Below are 19,763 nucleotides of genomic sequence, written 5' to 3' on the forward strand. Positions count from 1 at the left end.
GGCCTTGTTAGTTCTTAATTGAGTTTTCTGTCCCGGTGAGATTTCGATTAACGACGATCCCTTAGTCTTTTACCATTGGTGAAGACTGGACCGATTTCCCTCGCAGTTTACCTTCACGTTGGTGTTTCAATTTTAGGAGACTCCATTTTTCGACGTTGAGGGACATTTTGTTTTCCCCACAAAATGAATCCATGAATTTAATAAACGATGACATTTCTTCGTCGTTTGTGAGCATGGCTTTGAAGTCGTTGGCAAAAGCAAAGCAATCAAGATTCTCGAACTTTTCAGGTTGGTATTTTATAAAGTATAAAAATTGAAGTGGACCCAGAACAGATCCTTTTGGCACTCCACTTGATAACTGCCCGATGCTTGATGTTGCTTTGTCAATTTTGACGTGCTTTTTTCTTCCCGTGATGAAAAATTGATCAATTGAAGAAGCTGTCCACCATGTACAAGCAATTTTACGCAAATGAACGAAACAAATTATACAAACCAACCAGCACTGCAATTTTTGTTAAGCAAGACACTTCAATTAAACAAAATTTTCTTTATTAATCTCCTATTTATTCAGAGCCTTCTATTCACAAGATTCATTGGGTATCTCACAAATTTGACGTTCCTATAAAGGCGTGCCCGCATATCGAAGCAAATTTACAAACTTGTTACATCTATAACACAGATGACGCCAACAGATATTAAAGTTCGCAGTCGAACGCCGTGTCGAACAAAACGTACACCCACAATCTTTCCATTAAGTTTCGAAAAAAAATATGCCCGATTAGAGAAAAAGCTTTTCGTTTGTACCTGCAACTGTTATAACGGTACATCGACTTCTTTTTTGCTCTGTGTGCCTAAATCATTTGCTGTCGCTCGCAGCATAACCATTTATAACCAGATTTTCGACCCCATCTGTGACTCATGACGTATTTCAGGCTCCTCAAAACGACGAAAGACGCATAAGTTGGAACCCATCGCTTCTACATCCAAAAGTGGACCACCAAAAAAGGTGTCAAACCCAAAGAAAGATCGACAGCAGTTTCGGAATGCTCTGGTTGACATTATAACGTGAGTAGTTTTGTTAAATTTTTGGTTTGTACTTTTGATAATGAGGTAATCATTACACTGTTTGCAGGAATTTCGATCCTCATGAAGGGAGTAAGGGCGAAGATGCCGTGGCAAGAGCATCACCAACTCAAGCTGAACGAAATCTTATGGTAAATCTGATTGTTGTCTGTTTGTTATATATCGAATCAGTTTTGTCAACAAATTGTTTATGAGGATATAGTTGAGAAGAATTTTAATAGATTTTTGATGACAGATTTGTGCGGAGAGTAATTTGAGTTTGTTGTCTTTCAGCGATATCATTACTATATTCAAAATGGAATTGACACTGAACACGTTGCCCCTATGGAGGATTCCTGGCTGGAACACGTTCTAAGTCTGGTGAAAGATGAACTCAAGGAGTTTACTGAATCGATAGAGAAGCTTTCGGATGAAATGCGCGAAGACTACTTGCTGAGTGTGAAAAAGGCGATCGTTGACTTTGTTCTTCGAGATTTACGGGAGAGAGATGACGATGAAGCTGTTGTTGTCTTGCCAGAACATCGAATGGAGTAAGTTGTTTAATTTATCCATGTCCGAACAAAACAGTCCCAGACAAAATAGTCCAATAAAACCAGACAAAATAGTCCCGAATAAATATGTTTGTCTGGGAATTTTTTGTCTAGCGGTATTTTGCTATTCGGGGCTGTTTTTTTCTGTTCACCAATTTATCGGACCTTTTCAACAATCGCCTCACCCATTGACTTCTTGGAATTGACTTTTTCAATGACTTTAGTGATTTCTACTGCTTTGCAGTTAAAATTTTTGTCCGTGACGTCATTTCTGCTTTTAGGTCAATTGCGTGACTTACCTCACTCAAAAAAAATTACTCCTGAAATCACTTATGGAACTTTAAACTTTATGCACAATTACTAGATGAAAATCAATAGTGTGAATCTAAGTAGTTCAAGCTTTTATGCTCTAATTCTTGAATATTAGTCTTGAGTTTTTGATTTCGATTATCAATTTTCAAAAGGCTTTTTTATGGCTTTTTACTTATAGACCGTATGTGTCATAAAATTGACCGTCCGAGTTTAACCCAAAAAGTCTAGTGGTCTATTAAATAGCTGGTGGTAGATCTGTCAATCTTAATCTTTAGTTGTTTCAATTCATGGTAGGCCACAAGCGTCTATCGCGGCTATTTTCCGGCCATCTGCCGGCTATGTTCGTTTGACTGATGCTAAACTCGGGGACGCCCGGCCTAACTAGACCCAAGTATGGCTTTGCACAGCCCAATTGGACCGGTTAAAAAAGTTCTCTATGCATTTAGACAAATTTATTTTTTCTTTTTCAATGCTCTAATATCAAGAACTATCAAATTATAATATACTGATTTTGGTTTGTATTTTTATTTGCTTTTATTACTCAGTGCTAAATTATAATCGGATTATTGAACAGAAAGACCAAAAGGGATAAATTGGGTATATATATCGGCGGTTACATGACATTTTACCCAATGCCATTATACCCAATGCCATTATACCGAATGCCAAAATACCCAATGCCATTATACTCAATTCACATTGATATTTTCGTTCCATAATGCGATTACTAATTCGCAGAAATAAGCTCTTACACTTATGATTTACCAAACGGATAATTTAATCCCATGTTTGGTTGTGATAGTTTCATATCAAGTCCCACGGGCCTCTGAGGCATAGCCATGGCCATTAAGCATAATAATTTAATCACTTGTTTGGTTGTGATAGTTTCATATCAAGTCCCACGGGCCGCTGAGGCATGGCCATGGCCGTTAAGTATGTCTGGCTATTGAACGAAATTATCAAAGTTCATTGGGTATAATGGCATTGGGTATATTGGCATTGGGTATAATGACATTGGGTATTTTGGCATTGGGTAAATTGTCCTGACACCTATATCGGCACGTACATTGGGTATATCGAGTCCGTGCTTGTTATTGTACAATTACTCGTGCTGTTCAAGAAATAGCAAAAAGAATTTATTCTTTCGTTCATTAAATAGAATTTCAGCGAGCTGCTTATTGGCCAATCATAGTATCTGTGAAACATACCCGGGCTGACCACCCAGAATGTTTTGGCACTGAACTTGCCTAATTCAATATTAGCTAGTAAAACCAGTACTGAAACGGTTTATTTACAAAAAACATGATCATTATGACCATAGAAAAACAGAAACTTTTCAGGCTGTTCAGAGTATTTGCATAGTAAAAACAGTACTGAAATTTTCGAAAATGTTGAACTTCTTAAAACAGGTGTTAAAATGTTTATATACAGTTTCTGGATTTACACTAGTTCTGTACTGAAATACCCGGGTAGGCTGATGCGCAAACTTGTGTCTCATTAATATGACATTCAGTATGGTGCCGTGTCAAATGGCAGATGTGTCAAATTATACACTTTTGAACCAATCTGATTTTAGCCGTCACTCAACATTGTCTAATGTTTTGAAAAAATTAATGCATGGAAAATTTGGACTTGATATGAAACTATCACTTCTGAAGAAGGGGTTAGTGCGGACACAAAATACATTTTGTATTTTTGCACTTGCTTGGTACGAATTTTAAACCTATTTAAAGTAATTTGCTTCTCGTATTTATATACATAGAATTTATGTTGAGTGACTTATTCAGCGCTGAGCCAATCAGAAACATGAATTATCTATTCCTCATCTCTAATTGGCGTTTCTGAAAAGTCTATATTTTGACACGTCTGATATTTTCACTAGCGCCATTGAGTATAGTGGACAGGCAATTCTTTCCCTGGTACCAAAGGGGAGGCGATTATAGAAGGTGAATGATCCAGAGTATCTTTCCTGTTTGTGCTCTTTTGCTATAGAAACTTTGGAAAGGCTTTTCTTGTCAAAATTGTTATGTTGATTTATATTTTTGTATGTTGTAAAGTGTAAGGGTTTTAGTTCTTAAGCTGTTTTAGTTCTGAAGCAAGTCATTACATATTCTTCTCTCAATCTTAACACTAAAATTATTCTACTTAAATAAATTTCATCTCAGGTTGCTCGTGGTTCCGAAGCCGTGGGAGAAAAGTTTTCATCAGGCGAGGAATGCAATCATGCAAGATCTGAACGTTGTCAATCCCTGTATGAAACAAGTGCTCAATCTCTGGTACCAACATTACAAGTAAGTGGAAACTAAATATGATTATACTCATATTGCTATTTCTCTTTATGGACATATGACGTTATCTGTTCCCTTTATTCAGGGGAATGAGACTGGTTGATGGTCAGGAGTTTCTCAAAATGCAGGATGCCCTGGAGCTGAAGGCCTTCCAAGGCATTGCCTACAAGCACATCGATACTGCCAAAGACGAACTTCTCAAAAAGTAAATTATAAATAACTTTATTTGTAAGATTATCTTTGCCCATCTCAATTGGACTAAACTATGGCTTTGCACAGCCTAACTGGACCCAATAATATTTTTTTTGTGCTTTTAGACATATATCTCTTCTTTTTTTTCACATGCCGTAATATAAAAAATTAATCAATAATAAAGCATCGATTGTGATTTTTTTATTATCTGGTTGTTTATTAGTAGCTGCTTTCTCGTTGGGTCTTGTTTTGTCAGAAATTTTGGCGACGAGGCTTCTGAAGCTGCTTAAAATCACAAAAGTTTCAATTCGCTATATTTTCTTGGCAGCTAAATAATAAGAATTGCTGCATTGTTTACACTCTTAGTAATGCTATTTATTTGACATTCTCATGACTAAAAACCGTAAAATAAAGGAAAGCCCCCCCCCCCCCGAAGGGCAGGCGGTCAACTCAGGGGATGCAAGTCAACTCCTGTATACATTAATATACGTCAAAGAGCGTCATATATAAAGTGAAGATAACTTCAGAGGGATGAGAAGGGATGTACAAGTTAGGATCTTAAATCGAGATTTGAATATAATTAATAATGAAGGTGATTTCAGACAAAAACCGCTCCTCTCTTCTATGGCTGCAATAGAAGCTTAGTAGAATACAAATTGTGATCCGTCATTCTTTTAAAATGTATTTTGCTCATAAATGTCTCAACCCTTTAAACTGATGTCTTCGTGCGGTTTTTTTTCAAGTATCTACAATCAACGGAGAACCTCAATCGATCAGGTTGTCTCCTGAAAACAGTCCCATTTTTTCTCATTAAAGTTTCTCCGATGTTAAGCTTGTCGCCATCAGTTCGTTAGTCCTGCTGGTGTACATAGCTATGGCAATTTTTCCCCAGTTTTTCAATCTCCTGCCACATAGATATCAAGTTGTTGTTTGCAAATATGTCATAATTTTTTCTCACACTCTACCCGCTTATATGGAAAAAAATGAAAGCAACTTGCGAAGATCAACATTGGATTGCATTAAAACGTGGAAACTTCTTATGCTTGATTTTTGACCCACTTACCGCTACTGATATTGATATTCCGGTTTTTACTATAAGTTTCATTAGCAAAATTTAGATTCCATAAAATAATTATATGCTTGTTATAATTGCATTTCAATGTCATGATTGTTGTTGGGTACCCGAGTTAATTGCCCGATCGGGCTATAACCACACTGCCGTGCTACAAATAACTGAACTAAGTAAATCTTGATTGTTAAACAAGATCATTTCATCTCGTATTTAAACTCAGAAAGTGAAAGTCGCCGGCAATTTACTTTTTAGTCAAGCCTCGCATTATACAAATCGCGATAAGCTGAGCAAGGCGATTGTAAACTATTGATCGCCCTGCACGTTAGAGTGTTCTACTATCAGCAATTACAGCTAACCTCGGAGAAACCACCAACTGTTTCGAAAGCTTTTGAAATAAAGTGGACGCCCATTACTTTTATTGTGATTGCTCGTAAAATTTTTCCTTCTCAGCTACTGTTAGTGCAATACCCGACTTCACCGCGGCATCTGGAAGTGTACCGGCTTGCAGTGGTGAGGTAACAGTAACGTCTTGGGTTGACGATCCGCCTGCATTGAAACTAGGAAAAAATATGTATCCTGTCCTTGAATTGGTGTCGGGCAATAGAATATTCTGTTCTGATAAGGGCCAGCGGTTATATGTGGGGCAACTGGATAAAATTTTGTCACTAGCTTTATCATGATGCAATTTCGTGTCACCTCGGCTATGGCAAGAGACAGTGCGATCTCCAGGGACATCTGACGTATCAGACTTTCAATATGGACATTTCGTCTCCGTTTCGTACATTTGGACGCTAGTCAATGCTTCAATTCAGCCCGAATTTTGCTTTGCAGAAGTTTTTAACCGATTGCTGGATTAGTGCTGCTCTCAACCAGGTTCCTGATTAGGAAAGATAGAGATATATAATCAGCATTCTCTGTCTCGATCTGTCATTAATTTTCCAAGAATTTGTTAGGAGGTCCGTCATGAAGCGTCTCATTTTTTGTGCTGTGTTTGTTGTGATATTTCCAAATGGTGTAGATCATCAATTACTTCTTAATGTTTTTTTTACTTGAGTTGTTTTTTTCTTTAATTATTGGCTCAAAAAGTGACGCTGTTTGTGGGACAGATCCTGCGTAAGCTGCTTTTATTTTATCGACTGCTCGCCTGCCTTCGTCTTACTTATATGACGCCCGCTTGGTAAAGATTGTACCAACTATTTTGGAAGAAGTCCTCACTAGTCAGTCAAAAGCATTGAAAACATCACAATCGTCTTTGGATAGTGTCTTACATCGTAGAGAGTATACCATTTTCGGAGTTCCAAGACAACTCTGAATTGCCTTTTTGAACTTCATTTTGGCTGCTCAGAAAACAGTTGATTAATAAGAGGCTGTGCCGAGAATAGCAAAAATTTGTAAAGGTGCTTGCAACACAAGATCTTTGAAATATGTTTGAAATGTTCTGTCATTCCTTCAATCACGCGGTTTCTCAGGAAGATTTTTTTTTTGGCAGAATGTACAAGGCTTTCGGCTACAAATTCTTTAAACGGCTGCACCAAGCTGTCGGCGCAAATAATTCAACAGCTTCTCAATTGGCTTTTTCTACAATGCCCTGCTGGTTATCAGTCAGCGGAGAACTTCCCCTACTGCGTAGATCAAGCTTCCTTTTAACTCTATCAGTGTAATTAGGGAATCACTGCATATAATAGGGACCAAAAACTGGGGGAAACTAGCCACGCTATTGGCGCTTCCAAGCTTTGTGGTACTCATAATGACGCGCCTAGACAGCCCTGGTTCAGTTCATTATCAGCATTGGTAGGTCTGGCTTCTTCAATTTTGAAACTGAAGCTGAGTCTTTTTTTTCGTTTGGATCCAACTTCTCAAGTTGATTCATGGTGGCGCAGCTGTCAGGCGGCACACATTTCAAAGACGAAATTTTGGCATATAAAACTAACCTTTCAAATAGGACTTTTTAGAGCGGATGCTTCGGCATCTAAGGAGTCATTGTCCTGCTTTCTAGAGTGCTTCTCTGACACTAGGCTTACAATTTCTCCTGCTTTCCAAGCCCAAACCTCTGAGTCAATACTTATTCCTGCTGCCGCTTATGTCTCGTGCACCTTCTCGTTGATTTGCAGTTTAGTCGTTCAGTGAGTCACTCTAGAAAAACTAATTCTCTTAGGGTTACGGATTTCTCTGATTGTTTATTTGATGAGCCATTTGATTCTTTTTATGTTGTGTTTTCTCTACCTCTGGTCATTTTTTGATACTGTTGCAATTAACACTTTTTAAAATTTGCGTTTGACTTTGAAACATTACGTTATCAGGGGACAGCGGCTTTAGTTGGATTTTACTAGGTTTTACCCTGTTGCAGTTCACTCCAAACCACTCAATAAAGCAGCGAAAAAGAATCCAATAAATGGTGAAAAAGTTGTAAGATGACTTCTATATTTGTCAACTTCAACCAACCGCGCGTGCCAGAGGATTATTAATCGCTGAGCTATATTCAGAAAATACAGCCTTGGATAGTGTGTTACATCGTAAAGAGTATACCATTTTCGGAGTTCCAAGACAATTGTGAATTGCCTTTTTGAACTTCATTTTGGCTGCGCAGAGAAGAGTTAATTAATAAGACTGTGCTGAGAATAGCAAAAATTTGTAAAGGTGCTTGCAACACAAGATCTTTGAAATAGATTTGAAAATTTTTTTCTTCATTTAATCACGCGGTTTCTCACGAAGGTTTTTTTGGTAGAATGTACAATGCTTTCGGCTACAAATTCTTTAAACGGCTGCACCAAGCTGTGCGCGCAGATAATTCAACAGCTTCTCAACTGGCTTTCTCTACAATGCCCTTGGTTATGATGCAGTGGAGAACTTCCCCTACTGCGTAGAACAAGCCTCCTTTTAACATTACCAGTGTAATTAGGGAATCACTGCATATAATAGGAGCCGAAAGCTGGGGAAACTAGCCACGCTTTTGGCGTTTCCAAGCTTTGTGGTACTCATAATGACGCGCTTAGACTGCCCTGGTTCAGCCCATTTTCATCTTTGGTAGGTTTGGCTTCGTTTATTTTGAAAGTGCAGCTGAATCTTTTTTTGGATGTAACTTCTCAAGTTGACTCATCGTGTCGCTACTGTCAAGCGGCACACATTTCAAAGGCAGAATTTTAGCTTTTAAACTAACCTCCCAATTAGGACTTTTTAGAGCTGATGCTTTCTAGAGGAGTGCCTCCCTGCCACTAGGCTTACAATTTCTCCTGCTTTCCATGCCCAAACCTCTGAGTCAATACTTATACCTCTCGTTGATTTGCAGCTTAGTCGTTCACTGAGTCAGCCCAGTAAAACTAATTCTCTTAGGGTTACGGATTTCTCTGATTGTTTATTTGATGAGCCATTTGATTCTTTTTATGTTGTGTTTTCTCTACCTCTGGTCATTTTTTGATACTGTTGCAATTAACACTTTTTAAAACTTGCGTTTGACTTTGATACCTTACGTTATCAGGGGACAGCGGCTTTAGTTGGATTTTACTAGGTTTTACCCTGTTGCAGTTCACTCCAAACCACTCAATAAAGCAGCGAAAAAGAATCCAATAAATGGTGAAAAAGTTGTAAGATGACTTCTATATTTGTCAACTTCAAAGAGGATTATTAATCACTGAGCTATATTATTATGAAAATTTTTTGTGTCCAATTAAAACAGAAAGTAAATTTAAAGAATTTCTGATACATAAGCAGCGAAAAAGAATCCAATAAATGGTGAAAAAGTTGTAAGATGACTTCTATATTTGTCAACTTCAAACAACCGCGCGTGCCAGAGGATTATTGATCACTGAGCTATATTATGAAAATTTTTTGTGTCCAATTAAAACAGATTAAATTTAAAGAATTTCTGATACATAAGCAGCGAAAAAGAATCCAATAAATAGAGAACAAGTTGTAAGATGACTTCTATGTTTGTCAACTTCAACCAACCGCGCGTGCCAGAGGATTAATAATCACTGAACTATATTATAATGAAAATTTTTCGTGTCCAATTATAACAGAAAGTAAATTTAAAGAATTTCTGATACATAGGAAGGATTCATAACGAATTGGCAAACATGTGTTCAATGAAAAATTGACTTAATGTAACTTTGACTTCAAACGCTTTTTCAACCGTTAGTTCAACTTGAAAATAACGCCGTTGTGAATGAAATTCTGTTCGGAATTGAATTGAAGGTATTTATCCGATTCAGGTTACTTTCTCTGGTTACGTGCTCGTGCAACCAATCATATAAAAAGATTATTTTCACAGATTTTTAAAACTTTATAAAAAATTTTTGTTGATGCTAAAATACATATAACTTTTTTTTATCTTGTAGAAGTTTTAGGCCCCCTCCTGAAATTCAAATAATGAATCTCTAGTGTGTTTTTCTCCTTCTTTGCTGACTGGCGCAGACTCGATTTTTAAACTATAAATGATGGTATTTGAATTTTGGCAGTTAGTAGTTCCGTTTGCAGTATTTCGTCTCAATTTTAGGTGGTTCCCCGAGATCCAGAACATATTTTACAAGGGCAACAAACAGAAGTGGGTTCCAAACAGTCAGAACCCTAAAAAACTGGAGAAGTACTTCAACTGTGCGTCTACTCTGATGACTCAGAACCTGCAGCACTTGGGGCTGCAGTCGATTGAGGAGTACACAACCATTATCAGTGGTGATCCCGTGAGTGGTGTATTTAAGTTCTTCATTCATATTTATTGTTTATAATCTATATGATTGCTGTAGTTCTCTAACGCATTGCATTTTCATATGTAAAAACTTCCTTATAGTGGAAGAACTTCTGGACTTATCATTTTTGGTCGGGCCGTAGAACATTATTCTTTTTATGGAGGTTTATTAAATGTTTGTTCATGAGGGAAGGGGGAATAAATTCCGCATAAAACTGGCAAATTAATCAAATTTTTTTCTGTTAAAAAGTTTATTTTCAATTTTTTGTGTATGAATCTGTTTTTTGCATCTGACATCATAAATTCAAAAATCAGGAGCAGCACGCACTTTTTTTAAAAACCACTTGGATCAAAACAGGATCTTAAGCACATAGCTGCTTGTATGTTTTAAAAAAATGAATTGTTTTTTTTTTCAGGACTCAGTTCGGAGGTACCAGCACCCGGGCTTCATGATCCGTCTGGTGCTAGACCAGAGCAGCATCAAGTTCGAGCCAGACTTCCGTGATTTCCAGACTGTGTTTCTCTCCATTTATGACGTCATGATGAAGGCAATCAGCATCGTGCCTAGAGTCGAGACCAGACTCTACTCTGATTGGGTAATTTGAGATTTTCTTCTCGTTATTCATCTCGTTACGACACAAAGGCTGCTACTCATAATTCAATATTTTTAATGCTTTTCTTATTACTGAATACTGAATACTAATTTACATTAATTTGGGTCCTAAATTCACTACCAAAATGACCTGGAAAACGAAGAAATGCATAAAACGACCAAATATCTTTAATTATATTTCTCCAAATTCTCCAAATGTTTTTTACAATTCAATGAGTTTGAATTGTATTGGGGCGCTGTCTTTTTTTAAGATCTGTTCACACATTTTTATGATTTTTGATGTCAAATTGGAGTAGTCATTTTGGTCACGCCGAAACAGGAAGTGGAGCGAAAAAGCAACGAGTAGTTTTGCGGCGTGAACTTTTATTGTTTCGCTCTAATTTTAAAGTAGAGTGAGAAAACGGTGTTTGAACAAAAATTCGCTTTCTCGCTAGTGGTTTTTTGTTCACATGCGGCAATTTGATTTTGATTTTTACTGTTTTTTCAACTTTTTGGATTTTTTGGGTCGGATTTTTTTCTAAATGGTTTTCCTAACCCATTCATAGTTCATTCTATGCCTAGTTTTTTTGTTTGAACCAAATTTTCATTTCTTGCTGGTGATTTTTTTTGTTCACATGCGGTATTTTGACATTGATTTTCTGTTTTTTTAAAAAAAAATTTCTGATTTTTTCAGAAATGGATTTTCCATTCCTTCATAGGCCGTATTAGGTCTAGTTTGCGGTATAGTCTATGAAAATTATTTGAATTGTACGTCTGGACTTGTCCTGTTATGTTTTTTCGTTTTTGTTCTGGTAATTTGAAGTGATTCAAAATTGTTTCTCAGCTAATTTGATACCAAAAAAGTGTAGATAAATGTTGCTTGGCAGAAACCGCTAAATGATAGGGGATGAAAATACCTCATCCCCAATGTAGACAGATCTAAAAAAGATATAAGGGAGCTAAGCATGGATATGTGGTCACTCAGACTGATTGTATCTGCTCGAAAAAAGAGGGGAATTTTGAATTGAGCAATTAGTTAGAGAACTGGTTTTCCCAATTCACTCATAGTCCGTTCTAGGTCTTGTTTTTTGTTTAGTCAATGAAAATTCTTGGAATCGTACGTCAGGACTTGTCCTGCTGTTTTTTCATTCGTCGTCTCCATCGATGATTCTTGCCACCAATGAATTTTTCAATTTCAGTGACTACTGCTTTGAAGTTAAAATTTTTATGCGTGACGTCATTTGTTCTGCTTTTAGGCCAATTACGTGACTTACCTCACCAAAAAATAACTTCTGAACTCACTTAATGAACTGTAAATTTTAAGAACTTTTACTCGTTAAAGACCAATAGTGTGCATCGAAGTAGTGCATCAGTTTTGAAAAGGTTCTTAGGGTATTTTCCTTATTGAACGTATGTGTCATAAAATTGTACAAATCTAACCCAAAAAGTCTAGTGGTCTTTTAATGGACTGGTGGTCGATCAGTCTATCTTATTTCTTTAGTGTAGTCTATCTTATCTGATTTCATAGCGGCTATTTTCCGGCAATCTGCCGGCTATGTTTATGTTTTGCTGTTTTATTTACGCAATTTCAAAAATTAACTCTTCTGATGTTTCCGATTATATATTTCATGCTTGTTTTTCTCGATTTTTTCTTTAAACTGCGTACTGTTGCTCTTAATACTTACTGTTTCATTGTCATAGTTGCTTCAAGCTGCTCATTTAAATAATAATTTTTGACCTTCAACTTTAGGCCGGTAAGAAGGAACCGTTGAAGCCTGTGATTCTGCAGGACATTATAGATGAAAACAGAGCCACGATCGAGAAGACGATCGAGATTGAGAGTCGGCAGCCAATTGAGTTCCTCTCCTCTTTCGACAAATACAACTTCCTCATCAGTGGAGAGGTTAGTTATAACGTCCTTCATTTTTTAGATCAGAGATGTAAATTAAATTTTTAATCAAAATTTTACTTCAAAATATTACCCGTCGCGAATGAAAGAGTAAATTTATACAGTGAGGTAATAATATAATAATCAATAATCAGTAATCATCCACAACTGAGATATGTGATAACTGAGACTTGAATGTTATAAACAATTTGGTTTTAAAAATTTATATCGATACAAAATTATATCTTGAGGGCCTCGACCTAATATGAATATGTGATTGTTCTCACGTTTGCCATTCTTAAGTTGTGTTTGAATTTTGCTGCAAAATTTTGCGAATTAATAGGACCATTGGATGAAGTGATAAATGTTTTGCGGCCAAGAGTTTTTAATAGTTGGGTAATTTATTAGCTGTACGTATTTTGTATAAGGTTCTGTCCGTGCATCTCAGATTCAAACACATGGCCGACCTCGAATTGCGACCATATTTCGCAACATTGTGTTTGTATATATTTATGTTTTTTTTTGGTATATTTAAGCATTTTAAAAGTGTTTTGAAATATCGTTTATTTGGAGGTATTTAGTATTTTAACAGTGGTATCAATCTTGATGATATACACGTTGTAGGAATAAGTGGCAATGTTTCGTGTTGTAGGCTGAGGAGGACGTGACTCGGTTTCTGAATGAGGAGCACTCTTTCAAAGAGTACACGACAGAAGTTCTCAGATACCTCAACCTCAAGGAGGAGATTGAGTTCGGACTCCGAAAGGTAAACAACCACGCAAACAAACACCCTCACATTCGAGATCCATAAACAGCAATTTAATATTCTTTCGTGTTAAAAACGAGGTTCTGGGCACCGATCGAAAGATTTATACTTGAAACTCGTAAATTAAGTTTCGCTTAGATTTATTATTTAATTGATTAAAGTTTTTTTGCTAGATTGTAAAGCATTGCTGTTGGAGTTTTAGCTTTTAGAAGAGTTAGCTGCTAAGTATGCACAAAATTGATAGTTTATCTCAATATTTATATGAATAATAATTGAAGCTGTTCTTTTTTCATTGGCCATGTAGGAGTTTCCTGTAAGTAGTTGCAGTTTGTGCATTTGAGGGTGTTCGCTTTGAGCGGAGTTTTGTGTGAACAAGTTTGCATACTGCTAGTTGTAACTTAAGTGCGTCAAATTTGCGCAACGGTAACTGCCAAACAAACCCGAAACTTTGATTATTTTTTAAAGTTTCAACGAAAGAACTGCTTAATTTCAATGTGAAAGTGTGTTTTTATGGTTTTCAATTTTGGATTTAAAAAAACATTAAGCAATGAAGTTTAATAGTGTGCAGAGATCCAACCTGTGACAAATCAAATCTGTTAGTGATAATCCATAATCCTGGCTGAAATTCACCACACATCACCAATATCAAAAGTTATAACAGAAGTTACGGGTTATAGACTTCTGGTGACTTTTGAATCACGACAGTAGTCACCCGTACAAAATGTCGACTCCCCAAATGCAACTCCCATTTGAAAGTAAATCTGGTTGGGAGCATTTGTGTATTTGCACAAAACAATCTTGATTGCATCAAAACTTTGTATCTGAAAGTAATTTATGCTCCTCCTCAATAAAAACTTCTAAATAATATACATATGTATGTGCATCTTCTAATTATCATTTTCTAAATTAAAGTTTGACAATGCACTTATATAGAAAAAAAATAAATTCTCGAATGTTTGTTTATAAAGCTAGGCTAAAAAGAAAAGATCGATTATTTTTTGTTTCTAAACTTTTATGAGTATTTTAATGCTGAAATTAGATATTTTAGCTCTCCTTATGATGAACAGGATTATATACGCTTTTTTGGATACTTAATCGAATAGTTTAATCATTTTTTGTTAAATTTACACAAGAATTGGAGTAAGTCACTGCTCCACCAACGGAGTTAATTGCTTCCCTTCATTGAATTTCTAATATAAGAAAAAACTCGTGTGAAAAGTTTGTGAAAGAAAGTGGCTTCAGATGATTCCGGTATAGTAGAAGACTGCATTATCTCAGGTGAATCTTCCCGGGCCGAGGAATGTGGCCAAAATTATGTAAGATCAGCGGCAACTAGCGTTGACAAGTCGGAAAATTCACCGCAATTTTCTTACATAATTTTGCGTTGAATGCGTTGAATATAAAGACAAAAATTCAACGCATTAAACGCAAAATTATGTAAGAAATGGCGGTGAATTTTCAGACTTATCAACGCTAGTTGCCGCTGATCTTACATATTTAGCGTTGAATTTAGCGTAGATCTTACATATTTAGCGTAGAATTTAGCGTAGATCTTACATAATTAGCGTTGAATTTAGCGTAGATCTTACATAATTAGCGTTGAATTTAGCGTAGATCTTACATATTTTTGCGTTGAATTTAGCGTTGATCTTACAAAAAATCAACGCGTAGAACTCTGGGTATGGGACTCGAACCACTGCCCTCCTGTTTACTTGTCCCCTCTACTACCATTGCGCCACCGTACCTTGGTTTTCGTAAGAGCCGCAATACTTATGAAGCGTAGATCTTACATATTTTGCGTTGAACTTAGCGTAGGTCTTACATATTTTGCGTTGATTTTATCGTAGATCTTACATATTTTGCATTGAATTTTGCGTAGAACTTGCATATATTTCGTTGAATTTAGCCTAGATCTTACACATTTTTCGTTGAATGTAGCCGAGATCTTACATAATTTCAACGTATTCGACGCATTTATCATGTGATAAGTACAGGGAAAAACTTAGAATTTTTTTTAAGTTTTGGAAAAAATTTGAATTTCTAAAACGGTCTGAAATGGTTTTTGCACCGTAAGAGAGCTAATGGTTATTTTTTGCTGACTTCAATTTTCTCAATTGTGCAGTATAGGGGTCGAAACATTAAAAAAAATTAATTTTTCGAAAAAAAAATGAAATCATCAAATGGTCTGAATTGGATTTTGCACTATTGCACTATAAAAGAGCACTAAAAAAGATTTTTTCTGACTTCTTGTAACTCACTTTTCGAGTATAGGGTTCGAAATAGTGAAAAAATCAATTTTTCGAAAAAAAACTTGAAAAAGTTTTGAAATCTTAAAATGGTCTGAAAAGGATTTTGCACCATAAAAGAGCACTAAAAAGTGGTTTTTTTTGGCTGACTTCGCTTTTCTCACCTGTTCAGTATAGGGTCGAAAAAGTAAAAAAGTTTAATTATTAAAAAAACTTGAAATATTGAAATCGTTAAATGGTCTCAATTGGATTTTGCACTATAAAAGAGCACTATAAAATTATTTTTCTCTGACTTCACGTTTCTCACCTTTGCAGCATAGGGTTCGAAACAGTGAAAAAAATCATTTTTCGAAAAAAAACTTGGAAAAGTTTTGAAATCGTAAAATGGTCTCAAATGGATTTTGCACTATAAAAGAGCACTAAAAAGTGGTTTTTTTGCTGACTTCGCTTTTCTCACCTGTGGAGTATAGGAGTCGAAACAGTGAAAAAATTGACTTTTTAAAAAAAAAATTGAAAAACTTCTAAAATCATAAAGTGGTCTGAAATGGATTTCAAAAATTCAACCTTAAATATGTAAGATCTACGCCAAAATTCTACGCAAAATATGTAAGGTTGGTGTTGAAAGCGTTGAATTTATGTAAGATCTACGCTAAATTCAACGCTAAATTTGTAAGATCTACGCTACAATTCTACGCTAAATATGTAAGATCTACGCCAAAATTCAACGCAAAATTTTGCAAGATTGGCGTTGAATGCGTTGAAATTATGTAAGATCTACGCTAAATTCAACGCTAAATATGTAAGATCTACGCTAAAATTCAACGCTAAATATGTAAGATGTACGCCAAAATTCAACGCAAAATTATGTAAGATTGGCGTTGAATGCGTTGAAATTATGTAAGATCTACGCTAAATTCAACGCTAAATATGTAAGATCTACGCTAAAATTCAACGCTAAATATGTAAGATCTATGCCAAAATTCAACGCAAAATTGTAAGATTGGCGTTGAATGCGTTGAATTTATGTAAGATCTACGCTAAACTCAACGCTAAATATGTAAGGTCTACGCTAAACTTCAACGCTAAATATGTAAGATCTACGCCAAATTTCAACGCAAAATATGTAAGTTTAGCGTTGAATGCGTTGAAATTATGTAAGATCTACGCTAAATTCAACGCTAAATATGTATGATCTACGCCAAAATTCAACGCTAAATATGTAAGATCTACGCCAAAATTCAACGCAAAATTGTAAGATTGGCGTTGAATGCGTTGAATTTATGTAAGATCTACGCTAAACTCAACGCTAAATATGTAAGGTCTACGCTAAACTTCAACGCTAAATATGTAGGATCTACGCCAAATTTCAACGCAAAATATGTAAGTTTAGCGTTGAATGCGTTGAAATTATGTAAGATCTACGCTAAATTCAACGCTAAATATGTATGATCTACGCCAGAATTCAACGCTAAATATGTAAGATCTACGCCAAAATTCAACGCAAAATTATGTAAGATTGGCGTTGAATGCGTTGAAATTATGTAAGATCTACGCTAAATTCAACGCTAAATATGTAAGATCTACGCTAAAATTCAACGCTAAATATGTAAGATCTACGCCAAATTTCAACGCAAAATATGTAAGATTGGCGTTGAATGCGTTGAAATTATGTAAGATCTACGCTAAATTCAACGCTAAATATGTAAGATCTACGCTAAAATTCAAAGCTAAATATGTAAGATCTACGCCAAAATTCAACGCAAAATTATGTAAGATTGGCGTTGAATGCGTTGAAATTATGTAAGATCTACGCTAAATTCAACGCTAAATATGTAAGATCTACGCTAAAAATCAACGCTAAATATGTAAGATCTACGCCAAATTTCAACGCAAAATATGTAAGATTGGCGTTGAATGCGTTGAATTTATGTAAGATCTACGCTAAATTCAACGCTCAATATGTAAGATCTACGCTAAAATTCAACGCTAAATATGTAAGATCTACGCCAAAATTCAACCCAAAATTATGTACGGTTGGCGTTGAATGCGTTCAATTTATGTAAGATCTACGCTCAAGCGTAGATCTTACATAAATTCAACGCATTCAACGCCAATCTTACAAAATTTTGCGTTTTTTAGCGTTGACACCTCGGCCCGGGTTCTGATCTTTTCTGTTTTTCCCGCCCCCAAGCTTTGTTGGCTTATATCTTTTACGTCCCTTCCCCCCCCCCAAGTGCATGTGCTATTTTTTTACATAGTAACGTGCTATATAACAACATATAATTTATAACGGGGGGGGGGGGGGGTAAAGAACATTGGGGGACCAAAACAGAATATATCCGTGTCTTCGTATAAAAAAATTAACGAGCTACGCGTGGTTGCAAAGCAGATATGTTTTTGTTGTTCTGCTCCTTTTTGAGGAAACTGACTTTAACGTTTGCTCATGAAATTCATTGCTTTTTGTCCAGGCTTTGAACCAGTTGGATTATATTGTCGGCAGTGGATAACATTTGAGCATGATGCTGTTTCTTGTGTGCATTTTGTTACCAACTATTGGCTTTCGTTGGTGGTTGTTGTGAAACTGTTGATACGCATGTATGTAATAGCTTGTATGTAATTCTGGCCTATTAAGACTCATATACTCATCTAAGATGTACAATTTTACAGTTGTAACCAGTGACGTTGGTGCTATAAACGTGTCTCAAAAGTGTTTGTTCGTGATTGGGGGTTCCCCTTGATTTTTCCACCGCGATAATAAAAGTTTTTCATCACTGTTCACTGTGTTGAAGCTGGAATAGCGCACCGATTTCTTCCAGAAGCTATTAACAAGGAAATCGATTGTTGTATGCAAAAGAACCATATCAAGAAAAAGCATTTTTAATTACAAACTTTTGGATGTGCAACAGTTGGCATATAGAGCTGGCAAGTCTGCGGAAACTTGCTTAATTAAAACATTCAATGATATCCTGCTCCAACTTAACTCAAACAAAAAATAACTGATTTTGGGCTTAGATCTCTCGGCAGCTTTCGATACAATGGATCATGAAATTTTTGGTTGGGTGTTAGAAAATCGTTTCAAGATCAGAGGTAAATGCAAAAGTTGGATCATGTCTTACATCGGCAAACGAAAACAGAATGTACAAATTGGAAACTGTCTCTCTGCTGAAGAAACTGTTGATTTTGGCGTACCACAAGGTTCGATCCGTGGACCTCTGCTTTTCACTACGTATGTAACTCCCATTGGTGATTTAATGAAGCAAATTCAGCTGAGTTATCAGGTATATGCAGATGATACACTTATTTTTTCGAGTTTGATGCAACAAACTTTGAATCATGATATAATGGATCTAGACACGAAATTGAGTCTTTTGTTCCAGGCTTTCAGTCAGATGAAGTTAAGAATAAATCCTGATAAGACTGAAATAATGTTAATCTCATCAAGAAAGCAAAAATTGAACTTAGCTAAGCTTGAATTATCAGGGGAAACTCTCACGTTGAAGCCCAGTATTAAATCACTGGCTATAACGGTTCACCAACATCTTTCTCTGACAAGGAACATAAACTCCGTGACTTCTTCGTGCTACATTGAGCTTCGCAAACTGTACAAGATCAGACATTATCTTACGATTGAAACGAGATTCAGCGTGCCGGTTTATCTTTTAACTGAAGAAGTCCGAATCATGCAAAGATTTTTTGTATCATCTACATTGGCTTCCTATCGATAAACGAGTTGATTTTAAGGTACTGATTTTTGTCCATAAAATTATTCATAAGTGTCATGTGCCGGAATATTTTTATCATCTTGTAGAAATTCAACCTGACCAGTACAGGAAAAGATCAGTAAATGCTTTCAAGACTGTCACAGTTCAGTAAAAAAAAAATTCATATGGTGGTAGAGCTTTCTGCATTCGCGGTACCAAATTATGGAGCAAACTACCTCAAACACTGAGAGAAATAAGCAACCACAAACTGTTCAGAAAGGAACTCAAGACACTTTATTTTCAATGTGTTACCGACAGCCTGTTTTCAGAAAATAGCATGGATTGCGAAGTTGGAAGAAAGTACAGAATTGATACTGTCAAAAGAAACCTCAGTTTGAGAGGCTGTCTAGTC

At 36.0% G+C, this 19,763-nt stretch overlaps 1 protein-coding gene across 3 annotated transcripts in view; it reads left to right on the top strand.

Moving 5' to 3' along the window:
- Positions 1-19,763, top strand: part of LOC142341565 (dynein axonemal heavy chain 7-like) — a 193,840-nt gene that overhangs the window by 19,878 nt on the left and 154,199 nt on the right. For all 3 annotated transcript variants that reach the window (XM_075392607.1, XM_075392605.1, XM_075392608.1), the window contains exons 4-12: positions 933-1,065; positions 1,133-1,214; positions 1,357-1,613; positions 4,091-4,216; positions 4,299-4,418; positions 9,970-10,153; positions 10,575-10,754; positions 12,501-12,653; positions 13,291-13,404. In XM_075392607.1, the coding sequence (XP_075248722.1) occupies positions 933-1,065; positions 1,133-1,214; positions 1,357-1,613; positions 4,091-4,216; positions 4,299-4,418; positions 9,970-10,153; positions 10,575-10,754; positions 12,501-12,653; positions 13,291-13,404 (1,349 nt within the window). The remainder of the gene's footprint in view (positions 1-932; positions 1,066-1,132; positions 1,215-1,356; positions 1,614-4,090; positions 4,217-4,298; positions 4,419-9,969; positions 10,154-10,574; positions 10,755-12,500; positions 12,654-13,290; positions 13,405-19,763) is intronic.

This window comes from Convolutriloba macropyga, chromosome 6 (assembly GCF_964194025.1).
Source record: "Convolutriloba macropyga chromosome 6, txConMacr16.3, whole genome shotgun sequence".
Lineage (NCBI taxonomy): Eukaryota > Metazoa > Xenacoelomorpha > Acoela > Convolutidae > Convolutriloba > Convolutriloba macropyga.